At 36.1% G+C, this 26,645-nt stretch overlaps 2 protein-coding genes across 2 annotated transcripts; one reads left to right on the forward strand and one right to left on the reverse strand.

Moving 5' to 3' along the window:
• The first annotated feature begins 213 nt into the window (after positions 1-213).
• On the forward strand, positions 214-15,747 carry si:ch211-102c2.8 (trichohyalin). The gene is made up of 16 exons (XM_056456784.1): positions 214-323; positions 450-522; positions 1,007-1,129; positions 1,724-1,849; positions 1,934-2,122; positions 2,346-2,408; positions 2,505-2,600; positions 5,385-5,486; positions 5,645-5,827; positions 5,949-6,181; positions 8,492-8,618; positions 8,699-8,782; positions 10,361-10,575; positions 11,633-11,708; positions 12,751-12,972; positions 13,253-15,747. Exons 1-16 carry the CDS (start codon positions 214-216, stop codon positions 13,316-13,318), a joined length of 2,088 nt encoding a protein of 695 aa, XP_056312759.1. The 3' UTR covers positions 13,319-15,747.
• A 69-nt stretch (positions 15,748-15,816) lies between these two features.
• Positions 15,817-26,613, reverse strand: ccdc117 (coiled-coil domain containing 117). The gene is made up of 6 exons (XM_056457824.1): positions 26,419-26,613; positions 24,635-24,849; positions 24,486-24,536; positions 19,231-19,500; positions 18,599-18,745; positions 15,817-16,850 (listed from the first exon to the last, which is right to left on the reverse strand). The coding sequence occupies exons 2-6, from the start codon at positions 24,775-24,777 to the stop codon at positions 16,649-16,651; spliced, it is 813 nt and encodes a 270-aa protein (XP_056313799.1). The 5' UTR covers positions 24,778-24,849; positions 26,419-26,613; the 3' UTR covers positions 15,817-16,648.
• Between the last annotated feature and the right edge of the window lie 32 nt (positions 26,614-26,645).

Below are 26,645 nucleotides of genomic sequence, written 5' to 3' on the forward strand. Positions count from 1 at the left end.
TTTCTAATTATTTTTAAAAATATATATTTGACTTTTCAGGGCACAGAAAAAACTCTGGACACGAGCAGAATTGATTGCGACCAGCTAAGAGAGCTGAGGATTTCACTTACTGAGCTTCAGCACCAAAAAACAGTATGAATGAACACTCTGTAATTTTCTTAGTTATCCACAAAGCTCGTTCATTAAGTAAAAGTGGTATTATTTTCTCAGGCTATGCTTCACACTCTGCAGAATCTGAGAGAGAAAGTGGATCAATCTGAAAGAGAGCAACTCTCTGTACAGCTCAGTGTGAAGGACAGCAGAGCACAGGTCCAGAACATCATGTATGTGCTACTCACTAGAACATTCATCTCATTTGCTTTTATACACACTCTTTTCACTAAGTTTTTTTGTAAAAAATCTTTGTATATTGTCAGAATTGTTTTTAAAGCACTGTGTGTGTCCTATAGGAGTGAGCTACACAGACTGCAGGCCCAGAGGAACTTATGTTTGGAGGAGGTCAGGGTTCTGCACGGGCAACAGGTCACTCTTGTTGATATATTTAAAAGTTGGCGAAAAAAAAACAAGTGTAAATGTTAGAATTTCATGTTAGCCATTAATAAATGTATCAATAGTTTACCAAAAATAACTTGATGATATATTAAAATACTGTATTTAGGGATCACAGTCCAGCCCAAAAAACAAATTGGGACTTGTGGAGCTGCGCATCGATGGATGAACTTTCAGAAGTGAAATTTAACCACACTGAATTGAACTAAACTAAACTTCAAATCTAAAAACTGGACTGACACAGTTTCAATTTACTAGAACTTCTATGTTAAGCTGCTTTGACACAATCTACATTGTAAAAGCGCTATAGAAATAAAGATGAATTGAATTAAATTTAACAAATAAATTGTCATTACTTTGACAATTAATACTTTCACACCACCCTCAAACCGCTAGGTTTTAAGACATTTAATGTGTGATCACCCAATTGTTATTGTGTGTTTTTTTTTTCTGTCAGTGTGTAAGCCGCAGCGTGTCTGTTCTGGAGAGGGAAGAGATGGACAGACTGCTGGAAAATGCCAAATCTGAGCTGTTCTCAGAACAGCGGCGTTTCAGGCACACACTGGACTCTATGCAGGAGGTACTGTAGATCATTAGTAATACAGCACACATGACACTTTGCCATAGGTAGTGGGCCCTGTACTAAAACAACACTGTAAAAATAATATTATAATCGAACAACCGTATAGAAATATTGTACAATTTCGATTCCTAGTTTTAAAATGAGTGTTTTACATTTGTTTGATTTAAGCAAAAGTTTGGAGAACCATGTTCACTTAGACCACAGTATAAAACAATTGGCACAAAGTAGTCTTTTTTGAAATATAAAGCTTTACTTGTAATATAAATTCCCAAAGGCTGGGATTCAAGGAACCCCTATTTTTAATCAAATCCAAACCCTATTTTTTTACATTCTGCCTTGAAAATAAGCACAATTTCTTATCATATTTTGCAAAATTCTAGTTTTTTTAAATAATCAAAGTTAAGACTTAATGAAGCTAATTTGATGGCACAATTCTTAAGTAACTTAATGATCAAATTAAAAAGGGCATTAACATGTTGCCTACATTACTTTTGCCTGCACAATAAATATAAATGTAAATAAATTGTAAATACAGACATAGATATAGCCTACAATTTGTCCACATGCAGCTATTTTGATTGTCTGTTTCAGAGGCTGGATGAGGTGAATCAGGAACTGGAGCAGAGAGAGGAGGACAGCAGGAGCCTCCAGGAGAAATACAGTGAGCTGGAGAAGCAGCTGCTTCATGCCATCAGAGAAAAAGAACAGATAAAACTGGTTCTCAATTATTTAATCTCCTCAATCAGCCATGTCAGTGCTTTAAGTATCTGATACATGGTTCTAATAACTGTATGTCTGCAGGCCTCACAGAAGCATCTAGAACAACAAGTGAAGCGTTTTGGGGCACTGGAGAGAATTGTTGCCCAAAAGGAATTGCTTTTGCAAGGTACACAAGAAGCGAAGGAAGGCCTTCTTCTGGAGCTCTGTTCACTAAGAGAGGAGCACAGCTTAAACCTGAGAGAAATGCAGAACAGAACTAAAAAAGACATGGTATGCAAATTAAAGTCTCATTTTTTTCTGTTGTTGAAAATATATTAATTATTATTTAGCAATATTACATTCAGTTTGTCAAAACAAGTAGAAGTGACTTTTAAAGATTTGTATTTTGAACATTCTCTCTTTAATACTGAAAAAACAACGATTACTAGTCCATGGAAATCAGTGTTTTTTTGTGATTATATACATATACACATGATTATTAATCTCTTCTCAGGAGCAAGAGATTGAGAAACTGACATTGCAGTTAACCAAAAGCCACAAAGAGGAGCTTCAAAATGTAAAATTATTTATTTACTGAAAGATTTTCACAAATTATTCTGACATGATGCAAATCTCTGAATTAGTTTGGCTTGGTTTGATTGTGTGATTCCAGGTGTGTAAGCAGGCGGATGAGTTGAGGTCAGCTACTCTCAGTGACCAAGCTCAGATTCACAAACAAAGCCTGGACTCCTTACACAACTGCATCAAGGTCAGCTTTCCCTCCGTGTGTCAACTGTATCTCAAAAGACGTCAGCGCAGTCTTGAAGGGGTGGTCAGTTGGTTATTTTTGAAGGCACGATTGTGTTTATGCTTCGCTTTTTAAGAATTACGTTATTTTTCACTTATTTTTTTACCTTTAATCTAGATCGCAGTTTCAGTTTTTCTAAAAACGATCGATTGACTTGCTGGTTCTATGAAGCCCCTCTGTCAGAAATTGGCTAACTTAAAGTAAAGGTCATGCCTAAAAGCAGGGTTTATGTACATTTTATGGTTGGTGATTTCACAAACCCAGGAAGAAGCTAATGTAGTCCCTTCCAGTATTTTTTTGTAGGTCTTAAAGGGTTGTTTGCCCAAAAATGAATATTTACTCTCTCAAGTGGTTACAAAACCAGTATGAGTTTTTGCTAAATAATATATATTAAATAAAGCTAAAAGCCTGTGACTTACAAAGTAGGAAAAGCCAATACTATTGAAGTCAATGGTTACAGGTTTCCAGCAATCTTTAAAATATCTTTGTTTGTGTTCAACAGAAGAAAGAAACTCAAAAAAAACTTGAAACAAGTAAAGAATGAGTAAATAAGATCTTTAAAATGATTGCTAACCCAAACATTTTCACTATTTACTCACACGTAACTTTACTAAAGTTTGGTGTATGTACGTGCTGCTGTAGTGGAGATGCACGACTTAGGGTAAATAAAAACTCATTTAGATAAAACTAGATTTTAAAAAATGTATTACGGCTGGGCAATATGCAAAAATCTGAAATCACAAAATGTCATCTTGTGTCCTGATAACAATATATACATACAGATAGAGAGCTCTAAAAAAATTACATTGTATTGAAATTATAATGAATAAAAATTGTATTGTAACATATTTTCAAAGCTAGTTTTAGCTAAATTCGTTTTTTTTTTTTTTTTTTTTTTCCGAGTCAAAAATCTCGACTTCAGCAGCACATACACTTAACCAGTGGTTCTCAAACTTTCTTCATCAAGTACCACCTCAGAAAAAAATTGTCTCTCCAAGTACCACCATAATGACGAGGCAGATTAATTCCTATTATTAAGAATATGTATTATTGTCAGCCACTTTAAATATAATAAATAGTTTGAATATTAACACTGTACTGTGCTTATAGGTAGGGCCAGATGGAATCTGCTGACATTTTTTGCTATTTCTGCGCAGAATTTTGTTAAAAATCTGCGGAATTATGCAGAATGATTTTAGAAGTATCATAACTAAAACCTTCATATATGAACTAAAAAGTAATACCTTTTAAAGTTTTATTTAATATTTACAATACAAATCGAATTAGATCCACTTTATTTGGTATACAAATCAAGTCTTCTATATAATATATCTTCTAAAAGTCAGAAAATATTACTTTACAAACTGTATTGTAAATAAATTATATGAACATTTTCATATTAGTCAATGATGTTACTGTAATTAATTAAAAAACTTAATTAATATAAATTTACACACATTTACACAAGTAAATAAACAGAATCAATGATGGGCTAAAAATGTATGGAAATCTGTGGAATTCTGCGTGCGCAGATTCCGTGTGAGCCTACTTATAGGTAAAAAAATGAATAAATAAATAAAAATAGTTAAAAAGTCAACGTTAAAAAATGCATATTTAAAAGTTCATTAAACATGGTAGACTATGGTTCTTAAAGTAAAAAGAAAACTGCTGTACTTAAATGTAAAGTATTAACAAAGAGTAACCTATTCATCAAAACCTGAAAATGTTGCTTGGACCTCATAAAGATAGGCTAAATGTTATCATATTCATATATAAACCATTTTTTTATAAATTTTGAAATATATGTTGCATGTACACATAAAAATCTCTTTAAAATCTAAACGTTAACTTGTATTTTATTTACCGCACAAAGAGACTAACTTTAATTAGTCTATATTCTAGCTCCAAGCTTCAAGCATGGCAAAGTTGCTTGAGTCTATGTTTTGTGTCCCACGACATTTAAATCACATCCAGATAAAGTAGCCTATCTGAGCTAACAAATTAATTAAAAGCTACGCTGCTTTAGAAAACAAATAACTTTATACATCGAAAACACGCATTATTTTACACAACTACGAACACACATCTAACACATTTGTGATAATTATTTTACCAATGATACAGCATGCAGTTACTGAAATGCCAACACAACAGCACTGGTCTGCAAAAGAGCGTCTCTAGTGTGTATCTTCTCCACAAGCGCCATGTCCGCGTGCCTCTTTCTCTGGCTCTGCACCAAAGCGGGTTGATTTTTTAGCACCTGATAATGCGATGAACTAAAGTAAACATTCTAAGCACACTGATGGCATCGTATGCTTCAGGGAACAGCCGGTGCTGATCACATCAGTGTAATCGTTCAAGTCAAAGGGTTAAAAGTGTATTCATTTTTTTTCATTGATTATTCAGTATTCCTCTGTGTACCACTAGAAGTACACTAGTGGTTCATGTAGCACAGTTTCAAAACCACTGCACTAAACTTTACAGTTTTATATCCAGAATCCCAGAATGTGTCAGTTGCATATTAAAGCATAACATTGTATATAACTTGAAATTTGTTTGTTTGTTTGTTTGCAAGATATTTTTTACCCTATTCACCTGCAGTGCCTTGCCTTAAAAAGCTAATTCTGTAATAAAAAAACTAAACGTGTGATGTGACATTACACTCAAGTGAAAAAATAACTGCAAATCCTAGTCAAGAACTCTGTTGAATATACATTTACATGTTTGCATTCACATATGTTTAAGATGAAAGATGAGGAGGTGAAGCAACTAAAACAGGCTCTAAAGCAGCGCGAGGAGAAGATGAGAAGGCAACAAGAGGAATTCAGAAGAGAGACTGAGGAAAAGGTTCCATCACTATTAACACATTTTTTACAATGACTCTTGTGTGCTGATGACAGATTGAATAAGGAAATTAAGTATTACCGTCTTAGGCCGTTAACTTTGATGCTGTTAAGATTCCTATACGCCCTAAACAACAAGAGCATCTCGTGTCATCTGAACAGATTGTAAAGGCTGTGAGTCAAGAGAAAAGGAAGTGTGAGGAACAGAGAGAGAAGGCTCTCCAAGAGCAGCGTTACGCTCTAGAGCAGAAAATAGAGGATGCAGTGAGGAGAGGGAGAACAGAATTGGACAAAGAGAGAAAAAACACTCTGGCATTACAAAGTAAACTGACTGAACTTCAGAAGGTAAGAGGAATCAGAAGTCATCTTTTATTTTGACAATTAATTCAGATGCAAACAGGCATGTTCAATTTAATTTATATAGATCAATACATAACATTTACTTACCTCTGCTTTCTTGTTACAGGAGGCAGAGAAGGAGGCTATGTGTCTTAAGCAAACTTTGCAGAGCTCTGAAAAGGAGCTTCAGGAGCTTAGGACAGCACTCCGAGAGAAAGAGCAAAAGCAGCAGAGAAGAACCGCCAGACATGAGCAGCAGAGCAGACGCTGGGCTCAGGACATACATGCTGAGTGTGTTCACTTGCAGGAGCTGCTGAAACACCATGGCCTGACTGTGGAAAGCACACACTCATCAGACAGGTTGTCATGAATAAATAAATACAACACTAAAATTACCAATAGATGCCAGCATGTGCCTGTTTTAAAGGGTTAGTTGACCCAAAAATGAAAATGCTTTTATTAATTTTGTCGTTCCAAACATCTGAGACCATTGTTCATCTTCAGAACACAACTGAAGATATTTTAGATTAAATCAGAGAGCTCCCTCATCCTCCGCAGGCAGCAACAGTAATGAGAACCAAAGCAACTGTCAAAACATTCCATGTGACTTTAGTGGTTCAACTGTAATCATGAAATCCAAAACCTTAAAATGACAAAAAATATGGCTCTGTTTGCCTGAATCTTCAGTCCCCCGCAATGTCATAAGAGCGCACCTGATCAAATACAGAAGATATTAGCAAACAAAGTGAAGAAAAGGGGTTCTTGGAGCTTTGTATATGACATTTGAACCACTGAAGCCACATGGAATATTTCACATTTTCTGTACTTTGACTTTGACACGCTTGTGTTCCAAAGATGAACAATAGTTTCAAGGGATTGGAACTGCATGTGGGTGAGTATTTAATATCAGATTTTCCATTTTTGGGTGAACTAACCCTTTAATAAGTGATTCAATGAATTATTTCAAAATGGCAGATTGATACACCCTTATAAAGGTGAAGCATTTCTGGATAAATGTGTCTGACCTGATGCAACACTATGCTTACTGAACATTGGATGCCATCAATAGTGATTAGAGAGCTTGCTGTGATTTATTTTTTCCCTATTTTGATTTTTATGTGTCAGACATCAGTCAAACACATCTGTTGTCTTTATTAATGGATCATTAAAATTAATAGTGGGCGGCACGGTGGCTCATGCGCTATAGGTGAATTGGATAAGCTAAATTCTCCATTGTGTATGAGTGTGTTTGTGAATGAGTGCATATGGGTCTTTCCCAATACTGGTTTGCGGCTGGAAGGTCATCCGCTGCATAAAACATATGCTGGAATAGTTTGCGGTTCATTCCGTTGTGGCAACCTCTGAAATAGAGACTAAGCTGAAGGAAAATGAATGATAAAATCAATAGCACATTTACTTTTGTGATCACCTGCAGATTTTTATGAAATGACACTATTGTGTGGTATTAATAAATAATCGATTAGTCAATATGACTGCATATTGTAGGCTTCATCATGCAGTGAATGCCTTTGCACTCTAAATGTATATTTGTTCGTGAGTGACATACTCGATAATGACAATTGCAGCATGATTGCAGATGATAAATATTCACTTTCTTCCCATGTGGTGCTCTTAAGCACAATTTATATGGCATGAAAAGTGTTAAAAAGACAACTTCTGCATTGAATCTAAAGCTTAAAAAGTTTAGCCCAGTGCTTTCGAAACCTTTTACAATTTAGATAACAATTTAGAAATCAGTTGTTCGATTTATTTATTTTTGAAATATGTTGCATGTACACATGAAAATGTCTATGAAATCTAAACGTTAACTTGTATCTTTTTTACCGCACACAGAGATTAACTTTAATTAGTCTATATTCTAGCTCCAAGCTTCAAGCATGGCAAAGTTGCTTGAATCTATGTTTTGTGTCCCACGACATTTGAATCACATCTAGATAAAGTAGCCTAAATTATGACTGCATATTGTAGGCTTCATCATGCAGTGAATGCACTTAAGCACAATTTATATGGCATGAAAAGGGTTAAAAAGACAACTTCTGCATTGAATCTAATGCTTGAAAAGTTCAGTCCAGTGCTTTATTTATTTTTTGTATCCAATAATAACATTAACACGGATGGGCAGATTTTAAATGAACAAAAAAGTTTGTTGGCTTTATCAAGTTACATTTACAACATTTTCAGTGCATTTTAGTTAAAATTTGCTTATTTTTATTTATTATTTTCAACAGTGCAGAAAAAACACAGTCTACCTTTTAATTTGATCCAAACCAGTGTATGGTCTGAACAAAAACTGTAGAGAGTCTGAATAAAAATGTAAATCCAGTTTCTGAGAGGACATAATAATTATAAAATGGCATAAATAAGGATGTTTCACCCATAACCTCTCTACACAAACCACTAATTTATATTAAGTATTCAGATTATATAAAGATAAAATGAAAAAAGAAACGTGAAAAGATTTTCCCATGACAGTCAGTTTCATTCTGATATGCAATTATATAATTAATTTATACTACATGTTATTTCCCTGTCCACTAACCCTCAAACTAAAGTGAGTTTGGCTACCACTCGTGAATCTTAGATTGGAAACCACTTCTGAAATTGTATTTTATATTTTATAAAGGTATATTTAAATGTTTTCTGATTCAGTTCTACAGTGAGTTCAGCTCTTCAGACGCTGCAGTCTCTCGCAAAGTCCCTACAGCAGTATATCAGTGATCTAAAAACTGAGCTCAGTACACAGATACGCGCTGCACTGCAGATAAGCAGAGAAAAGGTACGAGGTGACAATAATAAAAACATACAAACTCACAGCAGCACACTACTTATGAGAAGACACTGCCTTATTTGTTTCAGGAGCAAGAGCTGCGTGTACAGAAAGAGCAGCTGATTGAGGAAAAGGAAAGAGCGCTGGCTGCTCTGAAAGAGAAACTCATACAGGTATACGGGCATTTAGAATTAATAGATTCAAAAATTCGAAATTATTTGATTTGTATAAACTCTGTTTTTTCCAACTGGTCAAAATGATGTATTTGTTTTCCTAATTTCTGGATGTTCTTAAAGTTTGTTGGCTTTAGCTTGAATTGTTTCCCAGCGGTCACTGTATTGACCTGGTATAAAAACTCATTTAACCAACATAATATCAAAGAAGGCAAAAAGTTTGTTTGTTCAGGAGGTCTCAGGAGTAAAATCAGGGTTCCTCTGAGTCGTTGAATTTCTGGAATATCAAGTATTTTTTTAAAAGGTCTGTCAAAGTCATGGAATATCAGGGAATTTAGTTTGGTGCTTTAAATTTTAGTTTGCATTCATCAAAATGTATTTTTCTTTACCAGATTTGTATCACATTATTTCATACTTGTTATGGTTAGACAATATTTAGCTCAATTTTATTCTTTTCATGTTCGTCAACTAGCAATAAAATCAAATGCAACCATATCTGTTCATTACAGCTATCATGTGAGCATAATACACAATTTAGGAGCCTTGACTTCAAAATGACGCCTTAAAAGACTGGGTGTTAAAAATATGATGATAATATTGATAATATGAAAGTTTTTAAAACTACTACCCAACAAGCATTTTATTGTTTTTAAAAGATGTCTAATAATTGTCTAAAAGGCGTCTAAACATAGTCGTCTTGGCTAAAACAAGGCTAAATTTGAGCTGTCAGTGAAAACCTAATAGAAGTCTAAGAATAGGTAAAAACTAGACTAGTCATCAAATAAACAGAAATGAATAACTACACACTTAAAGTCTGTCTAATCTGTCTATTTGACGACTAGTCTAGTTTTGGCCTATTCATTCATTCATTCATTTTCTTTTCGGCTTAGTCCCTTTATTAATCTGGGGTCGCCACAGCGAAATGAACCAGCCAACTTATCCAGCATGTTTTTACGCAGCGGATGCCCTTCCTATCACTGGGAAACACCCATACACACTCATTCACACACACTACGGACAATTTAGCTTATACAATTCACCTATACCACATGTCTTTGGACTTGTGGGGGAAACCAGAGCACCTGGAGGAAACCCATGTGAACACGGGGAGAACATGCAAACTCCATACAGAAATGCCAACTGACCCAGCCGAGGCTCGAACCAGTGACATTCTTGCTGTGAGGCGACAGCACTACACTACCTGCCTGTTTTGGGCTATTCTTAGATGTCTGTTAGATTTTCACTGACAGCCCAACTTTAGCCTTGTATTACACGTCTATGAAAGAATGAACGCAAACAGTACCTCTGATTTATTTATTTTTTTTTTCAAAATCTCTGGTTAATTATCCATTGCTGTTCTCATTGTGGATATTCAAGCTAAAATCATTTTAATATTATGCAAAGCACAACAGCAGCCTGTTCATGGAAATTCAGCCTTTTGGTCAGAGAATGGCAAGGAAAAGTCAGTGAATTTACTCTTCTGCTTAGAATGGGAATCCTGTAAAATGCATGTGCTCAAATTGCAAGAAAAAAAGGGTTAATATCTTGTTTTGTGTGTCTGCTTTGTCTAATCTGAAGGCGCACATTGAGGAGATGAGCAGTCTATCTCGTGGTCAGCTGCTCATGAAGAATGATGAAGATGTGGATGGACAGTGTGTTCGTCTGCACAGACAGCTGAAGGCTAAAGATGAGGAGCTCAGACAGGTGCACAGCAGCATGGCTCAGTGGAAAGACAAAACCACTGCCAGAATCGCACACAAGTTTGAGCTGGAGCTCAATGCAGAGCTGGAGAGGTGCTTCAAACACTCGTTATGTCCACTGGATTTGTCATTTGTTAACAAACTTTTAAATGATTTGCTTAAATAAATTAACATATACAGTGCTCAGCATAATTGAGTACACCCCATTTTGCAAATGAATATTTTTATTAATTTATCAGTGAATATAGGCAATGTATTTTAGTGGATTTAAACAAAACAAAACAAAAAATATTATTAAAGTAATATTTTAGTCCACGAACATCTTTAGAAATAGAAAGATAATACATTTAAATTTAAGCAAAATATTGAAAAACAAAATTACAAACTACAAAATTTCAACAAATTTCGAAACATTTTTGGTGTTTTTTTTTAAACTTTGATCTATGTAAATTTTTTGTTTAATATTTTTCTATAACATAAATTTGGGTGTACTAATTTTGGACTGTCATCATGAGTTATTTTGTCAGATTAGCTCCAGATTTGGCTTAGGTACTGACTACACTAATGTATATTCATTCATTTTCTTTTCGGCTTAGTCCCTTTATTAATCCGGAGTCACCCCAGCGGAATGAACCACCAATTTATGCAGCACGTTTTTTAGCCTACCCAAATCACCTGTACCACAAGTCTTTGGACTGTGTGGGAAACCGGAGCACCCGGAGGAAACCCACATGAACGCAGGGAGAACATGCAAACTCCACACAGAAACGCCAACTGACCCAGCCGAGGCTTGAACCAGCAACCTTCTTGCTGTGAGGCGACAGCACTACCTACTGCGCCACTGCGTCACCCCTCTAATGTATATGCACAAATATAGAATATGGAAAAATCTGAATTTAAATGAGAGATTTGTAAGGGGTGTACTCATATATGCTGATCACTGTATGAAACTTTCATGTACATAAACATTAAAAAATTATTGTGACAATTGTTATTTCAGCGTTTGACACTTAATTACCCCTGCTGGCCCAGTAAACAAATGAAGCAATGAATTATTAGATTGTAGGTTACTAAATATCAGGGCTTGTGATTTAAAATTGTGCAAAAATATCAATTAACCATGTTGTCTCATCTTTATTGTACATAACAGGAGGGTCCCGACATCCAAAGCAGAGCAACAGAAAAGATTGGAGAGACTTGAGAATGAGATGAGACATCTGACTGCTGTAAATACCAGTGTTATTTTAGTATTTATACACTATTATACAGTATTTATTCATATTTGATTTATTTTTGTCATTATTATACATTTTATGTGCTTCAGTAAAATTATTAGATTTTTTTTTACATATTTTTGCTTCACTTTCTTTCCAATTTTTCAGATTTTTTATATAAAGGCAGCAATTTATCCATCCAATATGGATATCAATATTTAAAGAAAAAATAATTTAATAATAAGGATAAAAAACAATATCACTATAATGCTGCTATAGAAGCATGATTATTCAGTAATTAAAATAAGCAGCTTCATTTTGACCTCAAATGATCACAAATGATCAGACATGTTATTATCAAACAGTCAGAACTGGACATTTGTTTACCAAAGCATCACTGCAGTTTAGTTCACAAATGATCAGACATGTTATTATCAAACAGTCAGAACTGGACATTTGTTTACCAAAGCATCACTGCAGTTTAGTTCACAAATGATCAGACATGTTATTATCAAACAGTCAGAACTGGACATTTGTTTACCAAAGCATCACTGCAGTTTAGTTCACAAATGATCAGACATGTTATTATCAAACAGTCAGAACATGACATTTGTTTATCAAAGCATCACTGCAGTTTAGTTCATAAATAAATCTGATTTTGAACGAATCAATTAAGCCAGTGAATCAATGGTCTGTTCACAGTCTCTTGCTTCTTTTCTATATGAATCAGCTACTTTTAACTAACTGAATTGAACTAATCATTTGAATGAATGATTCAGTGAATCGCTCATTATAACAGGAACTTGCTGCCACATACTGCCAGTTTTAGTGTCAAGTTTATTCATGACAGGCCTAAATCATAAACCAAGAAGCCAGCTCAACAACACATTCAGAAAATGTTAATTGTAAAACAAACTAAAGGAAATATCTCCAGCATCATTTTAAAATGTTACATTGTTTTATTGTAAGCTGGATTAGAAAATAAGTGTGGCACTTCATCACAATTATAATAGAACACAATAAGGAACTCACATACTTGATTCTCTGTCTGCAGCAATGCCAAGACCACAACAAATCCCAGTTGACCTCGGCTGTTGTTCAGGGTGGCCCAGACTTACAAAATTCCAGAATCACTCAAGACTTGAGCACTTATAAACTGCTGCGGCACCTCCAGAGTCGCATTCGGCTCCTCCAGGCAGAGAGTCAGAGCCGCTGCCCCAGTCCAATGAAGCGGGACAGGGAGAACACTGACCTGGGCGGATCCTACTTAGACATGGTACATCTTAAATTATTATTATAGTTATTGTATTTTGCTATTTTATTTTATTATTCTTCATGTATTATTATTATTCATTTTGTTTGATGCCAACATGTCTACATTTTAAATCATTTGACAAAATGTAACATTTTAAGATCTGATTTTAGTTAACAATTATAATTCAGTTATTGTTATAGTTCACTGTTTTAAGATTAATACTGCGTATGATTTTTATTTTACATTAATATTTTACATATTTTGCAAATAGGTTTTTCTAAGCTTCTCATGTTCTTGGCAGATTGCTCCAGCTCAGGAAAGCAGGAAAACTGAAGACTACCTACCAGCAAAGAGCATCTCCAGTTAACATTTGCTTTCAACTCTCTTATACTACAACTTATTCACCAGGTTGTTCATTTTTATTAGGAAACCAGAAAATCACTTCTCCTCCTCGGAGCTCAGGTGGAACGTTCAAGTTCTGAATGGACAGAATTGACCACTTCACTGTAGACTGATGTTTCATTTAGGCCTGCTTAAATCAAAGAATGAACTGTAATGGCAATTGAAATCTTGGCTTTTAAAATGGACTTTAGAATCAGTTGTGTTTGTGTTTAGGGCTGGGCGGTTAATCGAAATGAAATCGCAAAGCTGCAATTGTCATGCACATCTTGTCAGTGAAGCATGGTATTGTCAAAAGCCAGAGGGTGCTCTCACATGGAAACTACAAACAGCCTTGAAAAAGAAAAACAGGAAATCCTGATTTAACTGCTTTCATTGATTCAGCGTGACTAATAATCACATGGCTGCGTAATCATCTCATGGGAGCATTTGCTTCAAATGCTCCACTTAAGTTATAAAGTGAGTTTTTGTATGTGGTATTTATTTACTACTACAAAAGCTCTTTTATGCCCTTCACTCGCTAACTTCCTTCAGTCACATTGACTCAGATGAATGTCATTGATTACGTTACACTAGTGTCCACTACTGGCGGAACATCTGAATGGGTTTAAATGGAATGCCCTAAACCTTTTAGCACTTGAAATCTACTATGAAAACCACTGTGAATGCTGATGTTGCAACGTCACAAACACATTGCATTGTGGGACATACACTACCTGACAAAAGTCTTGTCACTTATCCAAGTTTTAGGAACAACAAATAATAACTTGACTTCTAGTTGATCATTTCATCGTATCAGAAGTGGCTTATATGAAAGGCAAAGGCCTCTAGATTATGCTTATTTTATCAAAATGAAACATGATCATGTCTTGATTTTTAATTATTTAATTAGGACAGTAAGGTCTGACTTTACTTTGACAAAAGTCTTGTCACTTAACATAAATAATGTACAGTATAGACCATAAATTCATGGTGCCATGGAAAAAGAATTAATATTGTGTATGACTTGGATAAAGTCATCTGGAATGACAAATAAAGCGTTCTTGCAGGACTCCCAGTGTTCATCAAGATTCTTTGGATTCATCTTCAATTCACCTCCTTCATCTTACCCGAGACATGCTCAATAATGTTCACCTCTGGTGACTGGGCTGGCCAATCCTGGAGCACCTTAACCTTTATTTCTTTCAGGAACTTTGATGTGGAAACCAAAGAATCAGGAGCGTTATCCTGGTAAAGAATTTGCCCTCTCCTGTGGTTTGTAATGTAATGGGCAGCACAAATGTCTTGATACCTCAGGCTGTTGATGTTGCCATCCACTCACCAGATCACTTGCATGCCCTTATACTGAATGTAACCACAAACCATGATTTTTCCTTCACCAAACTTGATTGATTTCTCTGAGAATCTTGGGTCCATGAAGGTTCCAATAGGTCTTCTGTAGTGTTTGTGATGATTGAGATGCAGTTCAACACATGATCCATCAGAAAAATCTACCTTCTGCCACTTTTCCAAATGATCAACTAGAAGTCACATTATTATTTGTTGCTCTTACAACTGGGATCGATGACAAGACTTTTGTCAGGTAGTGTATAGGTGCTGGAGTGTACATATGAAGTAAAATCGCTCCCTCTATCAACACTGAGGGATCGAGGATCTATCCATGTGAACTTTCCTCATCCACTTCAAGTGGAACTCACTTTAAAATGGCAGCATGGGTTTTCCCAAGGAGAAGTGCACGATTGCATATCTAAAAGTGGAGTTGTCTGCTGTCAGTATCACATAATGATTATATCGATGTCTATGTCGTCTGATTAAATCATATTCAGGGCATCACAGTTGCGCAGTGGGTAGCACAATTCCCTTACAGCAAGAAGGTTGCTGGTTCGAGCCTCGGCTGGGTCAGTTGGCATTTCTGTGTTAAGTTTACATGTTCTCCCCGTGTTCGCATGGGTTTCCTCCGGGTGCTCCGGTTTCCCCCACAGTCCAAAGGTGAATTGGGTAAGCTAAATTGTCCATAGTGTATGTGTGAATGAGTGTGTATGGATGTTTCCCAGTGATGGGTTGCAGCTGGAAGAGCATCCGTTGCGTAAAACATGCTGGATAAGTTGCAGGTTCATTGTGCTGTGGCGACCACTGATAAATGAAGGGTCTAAGCCGAAAAGAAAATGAATGAATGAAAAAAATTCTACTTCAATTTTGAATGTGATTTTTGCGTAGCTTGTCAGTGAACCGACTCTGAAATACATGCAAATGCTGCTCCATCTGAAAGCAACCTCCAGTTTTACTGACAAAATGTGAATATTAATCGCTCAAATGCAAACAATGCAGGATGTGATGTCTAATGATTTCTCTTAGAAGAGCTAATCATCGTAAAATGAAAAAAAAAAATCTTGAAATCAATCCCTATTCATAACTTTGTATGAATGTTTTTCTATATAAATAAAAAGTCACAAGAAGAAAACGATATTGCCAAACTGATTTTATTTATAAACAAGTCTGCCTTTGTCATATTGTGACATACAGTAGTCTGTATTATTTACAAGTTCTATATTGTGACATCAGGCAAACTAAAAATCACAAAAAGTTTCAAACAAAACATTTCAGTAATGTAGGCCAACGTTTAAACTGCAGGCATTTTGGCTTTCTAGCTTATCTTACTGTTGTTTTTTTTATAATTATGACAGTTTTAATAAGTGCTATTTGTTCTTTGCTTAGATTAAAAAGATCCAAGTACTAGGATTCAAATATGGATGCCCATGCGTCTCCTCCAATACTCGTATTTCTGTCTGTTAAATGAGTAAATGGTTAAACCGGATAAAAGTAGTGCCGTCTAATTTAAACCCACATAACAATCCTTCCTCGCACAAACAAGAAACTTCACAAGTCATCACTTTCCATAACAACAACAGAATGAAGAGCAAAGCAGTCTTGTGTATCAACCAGTCGGATGTCTTAAAAAGTAAATATTTCACAAAAATAATGTGGCAGATTGAAACAAATCAAGTGTTCAGTGCACAGTATATAAGACCGCAATAATACTACCAGCGAAACTAAAATATTCTTGCATTGTTTACAAGTAATGAGTTCAAACATACATGGCATAGAGTTATCAAACAGGGTGAATAATGTAACCAACTGTTCCGATCAACGTACCGCAAAAAAGAAAATTCACTTCTCATTTCATCTAGTGCAAATATGGTCCCACCTGCAAAAAAAAAGTGCAGGCTGAAACAAACAAACAACAAAATTCATGGCACTAAAAAAACGAAGAAATCAGGTTATGCTGATTGATTTTGCTCTATAACTCCATGTCTTCTTCCCCAGAGCCGCTGAACAGAGGGCTGTATGTCTGCTGGTGGGACGGCGGGCTGCTGACGGAAGGTACGGGGGTAGGGGTCTGTCTGCTCTTGCGCTGCTGTCTCTGTAAAGAGTCTTTGAGTCTCTGTGTAAGCGGGTCTTCTGGAGGACGCCAAACCACCAGCTCCATACAAGAGCGGCTTCTGCAGAGAACAAGAAAGATCAGGGCTGCTGGTGGATTGATACTTTCAGAACACCTCTGTGCTTCTGTTTGTTTTCATACAGTTGTGGAAACAATATATACATATGATTTCAGACAATCTATTTGTTTTGCTGGAGTCATTAGCTATGTTTCCATCCAAAGATGTGAAATAAATGAATGCGCAAAACTGGAATATCGCATAAAACATTTGCGAATAAAGCAGTGTTTCCATCTAACGAGTCCAAGAGAACAAAATTGTCACTTCCTGATAAACTGGCGCCAAATATCAAGAGAAAAATGGAATTTGCTGGGTTAGGAGAAGGCCTTTTTTTGTATGTCAAGTCTTCAACTGTATATATGTTTATTTCCAAAGCGCTTTTACAATGTAGATTGTGTCAAAGCCGCTTAACATAGAAGTTCTAGTAAAGTCCAGATTTCAGAGTTGTTAATCAGTTTAGTTCAGTACAGTGTGGTTTAATTTTTACTGCTGTAAGTCCAAACACTGAAGAGCAAATCTATCGATGCACAGCTTCACAAGTCCCAATTCAAGCAAGCCAGCGGCGAGGAAATAAACTTCACCAACTGACGAAGAAGGAAAAAACCTCGGGAGAAAACAGGCTCTGTTGGGCATGACCATTTGTCCTCTGGCCAAACTTCCTGTGTGGAGCTGTAGTCTAGGCGCTGGAGAATGCTGGACGTCCATCGTGGAGAATCTCCAGGTGTGTATATAATAACTTACTTGGTCTCAGTCATGTCATATTGACGGTTTGTCATATCCTTTTAGAATCATCTCCTCTCAAACCTCTTGGAAGATTTGTGCGTTCCACTGATATTTTGCATCAGGGATGGTTGTCACTTCTTTCTTGTATATAACATTTAAAAATCTTGTTAGACCTCATACTCCACCTAAACATACCGCTCACTTTCTGTCATTTTTGTTATCACATGATCTGTTGAAGCAAAACCACATGACTTTTTTGATGTGCATGGTGGCGTTTATTCAGTACGTGCGTTTCCATCGTAGTTTGTGCATTTTTTTGTCATCAGATTAAATGTTTATCCTACATTTTCAAAACTTGTCACATTTTGCCATTTCCATCCAGAGTTATGCATTATTCCAAAATGCACATAAAGATAGGTGGATGGACACAGCAATTGAAAATCCCATTTATGTTTTTTTAAATGTTCCTTGTGCTAATTAGAAGTTTTAAGTTATTTCTTATGAATCTTTACAGCAAAATAAAATAAAATAATACTTTATAGTTTATTTCTCACATTGGATTTAAAACTTAAATGTTTGACATGTAAAGCAGCATATCTGAAATATCTTGAAAATTATTTTAAGCTTTAAAAAAAAAAATATATATATATAAATATTCCGATCATTGAAAAGCTGACTTTTAGACTCTATAGATTTTAGTCTGATATTGTGTTCAAGAAATGTCATTATTAAAAAGCCAATTTGACATCAATTGTTATTAAATTTTATTCATTCGTACTGAATAAGAGTATAATTTTACTTACAAAAAGTACTAATTCCCACGGTTAAGCTTCTAAGCATAATACTTGTCAATTGTAATCTAATTCATGAATTTTTAGCTGAATTTTTCTCTTTTTTTCTTACGGACTCTTAAACTATTTTTCAATTTATTAAAATGCTTGCAACTGAGCTTGTTCATGAATTTCTTTATTAACTAAAAGTTGCTATCAAGTGTCAAAACTTTGAAAAGTTGAAAACAATATACTCACACTGACTGTGCAACCATATGTGGTAGAATATCCCCAATCCCCCTCTGTAGGCCCTCTCTCAAACTGTCAGACATCACCAACACCGGCCTGCGCTGAGCCGGTTCCACATCCAGCTCTTCTTCATCGCTATCATCCTCCAAAGTGATTCTGTAGCACACAAAACATTACAGGAATATTATAGAAATGGCTTTAAGGAATTTTTACCTATAAAGAGAGAGTGTTTTGAATCTATTGACATATCAGCTTCTCTAGCTATTTCATGGCAAAACCAGATCAAATATACAACTTTTTATAGATATAATTTTTCTATAATAATACAAAAATATAACAATGGCATCTTGTGTAAACAACCTTATGTCTTCAGTTTATAAAAAACTTCTATTCCTACTGCTGGCTGGATTTAAAAAATGTATTTTTTGAGCACTGATCCCTTTCTGCTTGCCATTTGTTAATACTATAGTCTTTGATTAGTGGCTTTAGATCTGAAGGGGGGATTTTGCACTTCTTTATTCTTCCTGTCAGGGCTTTTGCTACCTATAAAAGGAGCATAACATGGATCTAATTTCTGAACAGCATCTGAAAATAATGTATATTTAGTTGTTGAAAGCAAGTGATTGATTGGTTCATCTAACCTCTCTTCTATCTCCTGCAGTCTCCTCTGAGCGGCCTCTACCTCCATGCCTGAGCCCTCTGAGGGAACTCTGGGTAATGGGGTTGGAGCGGTGGTGAAGGGCAGATTCATCTCCTCCATCCCGGGTCTGGTCTGCAGCTGAACCAGGCTGGTATCAGATGAAAGAGAAGGTGCTGGAGAATCTACAGGCCAGATGTGGTTTGCTTTAGGACTTGGACACTCATCTGCTCCTTCCTCTCCCATCAGCTTCCGCCGTTTAGGACTGCAGCTTCTGTACAGGGAGAAAGGCCAGAAAGAGTTCAGGTATTATGAGTGAATGTGCTAATATTTAATATTACAACAAATGTGCATGTATGATATTGTTATTTATAGACCTTTTTTCACATTTCTGGGTTTCTCAGTAGCGGACGTCTTCATAGTTGGGTAAACTTAGAACGCAGTGAATGGGACAGAACTACAAATCATTTTTTACAACCCTATTTGCTGAAATAATAAAAGAAAAAAATTTCACGATGGTGTTACCAAGACTATTAGCAAAAAAAATGTAAGACTGGTGACGGCAGCTAGAGGAGAGAATAACTTCAAATTTACTCTCAGCCAAATAGATGCTGCATTAGAAATACCTCACATAAGCGGTAATTCATTTTTTGTCATTTGAAGCGAAGATATAATATATTCATAAATGCATTTAAATATTCATACGATTTTTAAAAATCAAAACATTAAAACTGTCAAGGATTTAAGATTATGATGACCGTTAAACGCGTCATAACAGGCTTTTGAAACTGGTCCATTATTTAAACTCCTAGAATTCCTTTTAAGAATGTTATATTATTTATTTATAAGATTATTATGTTATATTCGGAGTGGTGTTCATCACAACACCAAACTCCCGAGGAATATTTTGGTTCCACTTTATATTAAACTACTAGTACTTCTAAAAACTACATCAAAAAAATAAGTACAACATACTTAATGTATTTATATTGTATTGCACAACACATGGTGCTACTGATATAGGATACGAGGGGCAAGTTCAGGGGCAGGTTTAGAGAGCATGGACAGGTTTAAGGGTGGGTTAAGGTGTAAGGGATAGTCAACAGTGTTTATTTTAATTGTAATCACAGAAATTACAGATGCAATTACATGCAGATAATTTAAAAAAATACAAGTACAATGTAAAAACATGTACAGTTGAAGTCAGAATTATTAGCCCCCCTTTAAATTTTTTTTCTTTTTTAAATTTTTCCCAAATGATGTTTAACAGCAAGGAAATTTTCACAGTATGTCTGATTTTTAAAACAATTTTAAGGCCAAACTTTTTAGCCCCTTTAGGCAAAATTTTTTTTCAACTGTCTGCAGAACAAACCATCGTTATACAATAACTTCCCTAATTACCCTAACCTGCCTAATTAACCTAATTAACCTAGTAAAGCCTTTAAGCTGTATAGAAACGTCTTGAAAAATATCTAGTCAAATATTATGTACTGTCATCATGGCAAAGATAAAATAAATCAGTTATTAGAAATGAGTTATTAAAACTATTAAGTTTAGAAATGTGTTGAAAAAAAATCTTCTCTCCGCTAAACAGAAATTGGGGAAAAAATAAACATGGGGGCTAATAATTATGACTTCAACTGTATGTAATATGTATTTATATAGCGCATTTATGATCATGCACCCAAATCGCTTCACAATCATGAGGGGGGGTCTCTCCACACCACCACCAGTGTGCAGCATCCAATTGGATGATGTGACTGCAGCCACAGGACAACGGTGCCAGTGCGCTCATCAATTCAATTCTTTATTGTTCTATTGTTTGTTAAAGAGCCCATATTATGGGTTTTTGAAAATGCCCTTCCATGAAGTGTGTCACACAGCTCTAAGTGAAGTGAAATATCCAGCTAAGGCTTAAATCTGTAAATGTACAGTGTTTAAAACTATTGATTCATCTATAAAAGAGTCGACTCATAGTGCTTCAAACGAGTCGTCTTGATAACGAGTCATTAGGTGTTTCGCGATGACGCAGCTACGAAACACAAGTAGTTGGGCGCGCAAACCCGGGAGATTTGAAACCTGCGGCCCCGCCCACTAACAGAAAAAAAAGTCTCACACACACACACACACACACACACACACACAGACAGACACCGGTCGAATGAAGTCACGCTGTGCAGATGGATATTATTGAGTCTAATTAAAGAGGAAACCTCAGCATTATAGCCCAGCCTTGAGCAGTTCTGAGTGCTTCTGAAAACTATATGCTTTCAAAGAAGACTTCTTCAGTTTGTTAAAGGAAGGATCAGTGAAGACTGTCTGAACATGGATCAGTGGATCATGAATCAGTTTCTACCCCCATTTCACAAGTGTAAGTACGTGCGATAAAAATTATTGCCTCGTTTACTCTATCTTGCAAATTCTGTATTTAGTTGTGTTTTGTTACTTGTAACCGCGTGTACTGTATCAGGTTAACTCTTTATATTCTCATATCGCGTGTAAAGCCACGTTGAAAACGCGACGCGTGCCGCTTTGATTACAGATCGTCAGCTGTTTACACGCATGCAACGGTCAAGTTTCAAAATATTTCAGCTCAGGTTCGAGGTGAGGTGTCTAAATTGCACCCAGCAAGCTGAACTAGTGCTCTAGGCGTGTGTGTCGTGTCCTCGGGTAGAAGTAATGTGTCTGTGTGTGTGTGTGTGTGTGTGTGTGTGTGTGTGTGTGTGTGTGTGTCTCCTCGTGTGTGTAACGCACGGGTATTTGCGGATATAACCACGCCGCGCCCTCTCAATTCAGCCGCTCCTTTATGGACGCGCCGGCCCTGTGTGTGTGTGTGTGTCTCCTCGTGTGTGTAACGCACGGGTATTCGCGGATATAACCGCGCCGCGCCCTCTCAATTCAGCCGCTCCTTTATGGACGCGCCGGCCCTGTGTGTGTGTGTGTCTCCTTGTGTGTGTAACGCACGGGTATTCGCAGATATAACTGAGCGCCGCGCCCTCTCTATTCAGCCGCTTCTCTATGGACGCGCAGGCCCTTTGTGTGTGTGAAAAGAGCAAGAAGACTGTGACTAGGAGGCTAGGAGATCTCCTCGCCAGTTCTTGGACTTTTTGCTCAATAAAATAGTTAGTTGTCAGTATTTTCTAGTCCATCGTCTGTGTTTACATTCACCCACTGGCAGCCAAAATCCACTATGAAGCGTGTATGCACTGTGACTACTTTTATATTGTAGATTAGCAGCTGGGCATTTCACTCTGTCTCGTGCTGAAGCCTTGTCCGTGTCGACCAATCGCAGCAGGCTGTCATCGGTCCAATCAGCGCAGATTAGCTTCGCGCTGAGGAGGGGTTTGGGAACAAATGAATCGCTGAACGATTCATATGGGAGTCGCTGGGATAATTAGGTAAAAATAAATGCAGATTATAAGACCATCAAAGTGTTTTTTGACCTTGCATGCATATTAGACTGTTGTTGGAGACCCTTACAACCTATATATGACCCTATTTCATGTATAATATGGGCTCTTTAACATTTTAAAATAAGGCTCCATTTGATAGCCTTCATTTATTAAACTAAACTGATAATGTAAAGTACTTGTATAGAAATTATTAATCTCAGGTGGAATTTCTTAATTTTTAATATCTCATTAAAACCCCAATGTCTTTTGTTTTATTCAATGAAGGAGCTAACAAGTAATAAAGGTCCATTTTATGTTTTCTTTAAATTCAATTCAATTCACCTTTATTTGTATAGCGCTTATACAATGTAGATTGTGTCAAAGCAGCTTCACATAAAAGGTCACAGTAAATAGGAACAGTGTAGTTCAGTTTGTAGTGTTTAAGTTCAGTTCAGTTTAGCTCAGTTCAGTGTGGTTTAATAATCACTACTGAGAGTCCAAATATTGAAGAGCAAATCCAACGATGCGTAGCTCTATAGATCCCGAACCATGCAAGCTAGTGGCGACAGCGGAGAGGGAAAAAAAACTTCACTAAATGGCGAAAGTGAAGAAAAAAAAAACCTTGAGAGAAACCAGGCTCAGTTGGGCACGATCATTTTAATTTCTCCGCTGGCCAAACGTCTTGTGCAGAGCTGCAGTCTCAGTGGCGGAAGCGGGAAGCTGGCCTTAACTAACATTACTACAACTTTTGTAACAAATGTAGCTATTTTTCACTGTTTTTGTTAGTTAAAGCATTTCTTAATGGCCTGATGTTAGTTTAATAGTACAGTGTAACTTATTGTACTTAATCGTTTTGCGGAGATGCACAAAAATTTACAATTCTTTTTTGTTATTTTAACTGTTTTAATTGTCCTTTTTTACACATTATGTTAATGTAGTGATAATACAGTATAGTATGATAAAAAGCTTTAGCATTAATACAAATAAGTAATATGCCTAGTACAGGGGTGTCCAAACTCGGTCCTGGAGGGCCGGTGTCCTGCAGATTTTAGCTCCAACTTGCCTCAACACACCTGCACGGATGTTTCTAGAAAGCCTAATAAGTGCTTGATTAGCTAGCCCAGGTGTGTCTGATTGGGGTTGGAACTAAACTTTGCAGGACACCGGCCCTCCAGGACCGAGCTTGGACACGCCTGGCCTAGTAACACTAAAAAAGTGGTGGCCTAAATTAACCTAAAAGTGTGAACTAACATTAAACTGATATAAAGTTAATATGACTTTAAACATAAGTTAAAACATAACTTAAAATAACATAGGTTGTTAAATTCAATTAACAAAATTTAACCAATTTATTAATCATAGAAATTTTCCTTAAGGTATTGCCTGCATTATCAGGGGTCACCACAGCAGAACGAACCATCAATTACCCATTAAATACTTTTTAACAGAGGATGCCCTTCCTCCCGCAACCCAGAACTGAGAGTGTATTAAGACATGCAACCCCCAGTGCTGGGAAACACTCATATATTCCACATTCATACACACAAACACACAGACTATGGTTAACCTAGTTTATCCATCTATACTCTTGGACTGGCATGTCTTTGGACTGGGGCGAAAACCAGAGCACCCAGAGGAAATCCATGCGAGCAAAGGGAGAACATGCAAACTCTGCACAGAATGCTAACCTTCAGAATGCTAACAAATTAGCAACCTTCTTGCTGTGACGTAATTATGCTAACCACCGAGCCACCCTAATATATATATATATATATATATATATATATATATATATATATATATATATATATATATATATATATATATATATATATATGATATTATGTGTAAGTGATCTAGTACTCACTCATCATCTGTCCTTCTCCTCTGCTTCCTCATGCATCTTCTTTCCCAGCTTCTACGTTTAAATGGACAGACAAATAAAATGAAAGTGATCATCTATAATAAGTAGTGCTCAATTATACAGCCTAATAGCACAAAACACTTAATGCTTACGTATTTGGCATCGATCCACCAGTCAGATGATGCAAGCCTTTGGTTGGCCCGCTAACTGTGACCAAATCCGAGTTACTAAAATGTGCATGTGGAGAGAACATGATGAAGTCCAGTTCGCTGCTTCCTGACCTGGAGCTTTGCATTGTCCTCCAGCTGAAGATGAGCTGGAGGCATCAAAATTAGATGACAACTGCAGTCCAGCAGTGTAGAAGAATCTGGAAAACATGAACAAAATCAGAGGTTTTGGGCAATGGAACAGGGTGTACAAATGGTTAATACAACATAACATTTATATTAAATACACATACAGTCTCACACACAAATATATATTTATATAAATAGAGAGAAGGAGAAAATTATGGAAGAAATTAAGAGACATTTTTTCTCCATTAACAATTTATATTGTTCATAAAACATAACATTATTGCATAAGTTTTTCATTCATTAATTCATACATTTTCTTTCAGCTTAGTCCCTTTAATCATCAGTGGTCGCAACAGCGGACAACTTATCCAGCATATGTTTCATACAGCGGATGCCCATCCAGCTGCAACCCAGTACTGGGAAACATCCATACACACTCATTCACACACATAAACTAGGGCCAATTTAGCTTTTTTAATTCACCTATACTGAATGCCTTTGGACTCTAGGGGAAACAGGAGCACCAGAAGGAACCCCGCACAAACATGGGGAGAACAGACAAACTCCACACAGAAATGCCAACTGACCCAGACAGGACTCGAACCAGCGACTTTTTTGCTGTAAGACGACAGTGCTAACCACTGAGCCACAGTGTCACCATGCATTAGTTTTTACATGACTTAATTTTATTATGTAAACTACTTATGACATTTCTTCCTAAATTTAAAAAAAATTCTTTGGGTCAAAATGAAAAACTAAATTGGTCATACTATTTTAACATTTATTTTTCAGGTATGTTAATGTTCATTTTTAGAAGACACAATAACAATATTTTATTTTCAGTATTTGGTGGAATAACCCTGATTTTGATGAAAACATTTGTTATTTTACTCAATTGTCATGTTTAGCTCCATAAAAAGTGTTCAAAGTTACAGTATTTTTGTTTGGAGGAATTTTAGAGACCTCTTGAGACTTCAAAAAATATTAATATTTTACTCACACATTTTTCAAGTGGTCTCTCTAATTAGTACAGCCCCAAAATGCAAATTAGCTGCCATTTTAAATTTATAAACAAAGCATTGCATGAAATCTAATTTGTTTGTATACAAGCAGAGGTCATAATAAGTATGGTGTTTCATTTTTACATAAACATGTGCTACACTGAATGCAGACACATTATTTTACATATAATTAAACATTTTATTTTCACAATAGTTGTTTGAAACATTAAAGTAGACTTTTTGCTTAAAATCATTTATGTAAATTTAAGGTAAATGTTTTTTTTTTTTTTTTTCAACACCAAAAATAGATATTAAATGGGATTAACTTTGGAAAAACATTTGCTACTAGATTTACAGTGAGCAACTGGTTACTAACTTCATAAATTTATATATTTTCTTCCACCGTAGGCCAAATCATTTAACTGCACAGGCATTTTGTGCTTTGGATAAGTCAATAATTATGACAGTTTTGCCTGAAATAATCTTAAATAATTCACAATGAAGCCATTTCGTGGTAGTCTGGGTAGGAATAACTCGAATTGCTGGCTTGCTGCAGCTTAAAACATCCTCCGGTCATACGCCCTACTACATACAAAACAACGCCGCGTCATTACTTCCATTAGGTGCACAAACACTTACCTTTCACACACTCGCAAAAGCGACAAGCCAATTTTAATTGAAATGTGGAAAATGACTAATGACAGTTGACACGAGAAGTTGCAAGAGCCTGGATTTTACGACGCTTTTCTCGAACAGTGTGTAGAGGAAGGCGTCTGGAACTTGTAGTCCGCAGGTTGTAGTTCTTTAACCGGAAGTGAGCTATAGTAATAGTAAACAAGCACACGTTTAGGAGAGAGAAGAATGTG

This window comes from Danio aesculapii, chromosome 5 (assembly GCF_903798145.1).
Source record: "Danio aesculapii chromosome 5, fDanAes4.1, whole genome shotgun sequence".
NCBI classification, from domain to species: Eukaryota; Metazoa; Chordata; class Actinopteri; order Cypriniformes; family Danionidae; genus Danio; species Danio aesculapii.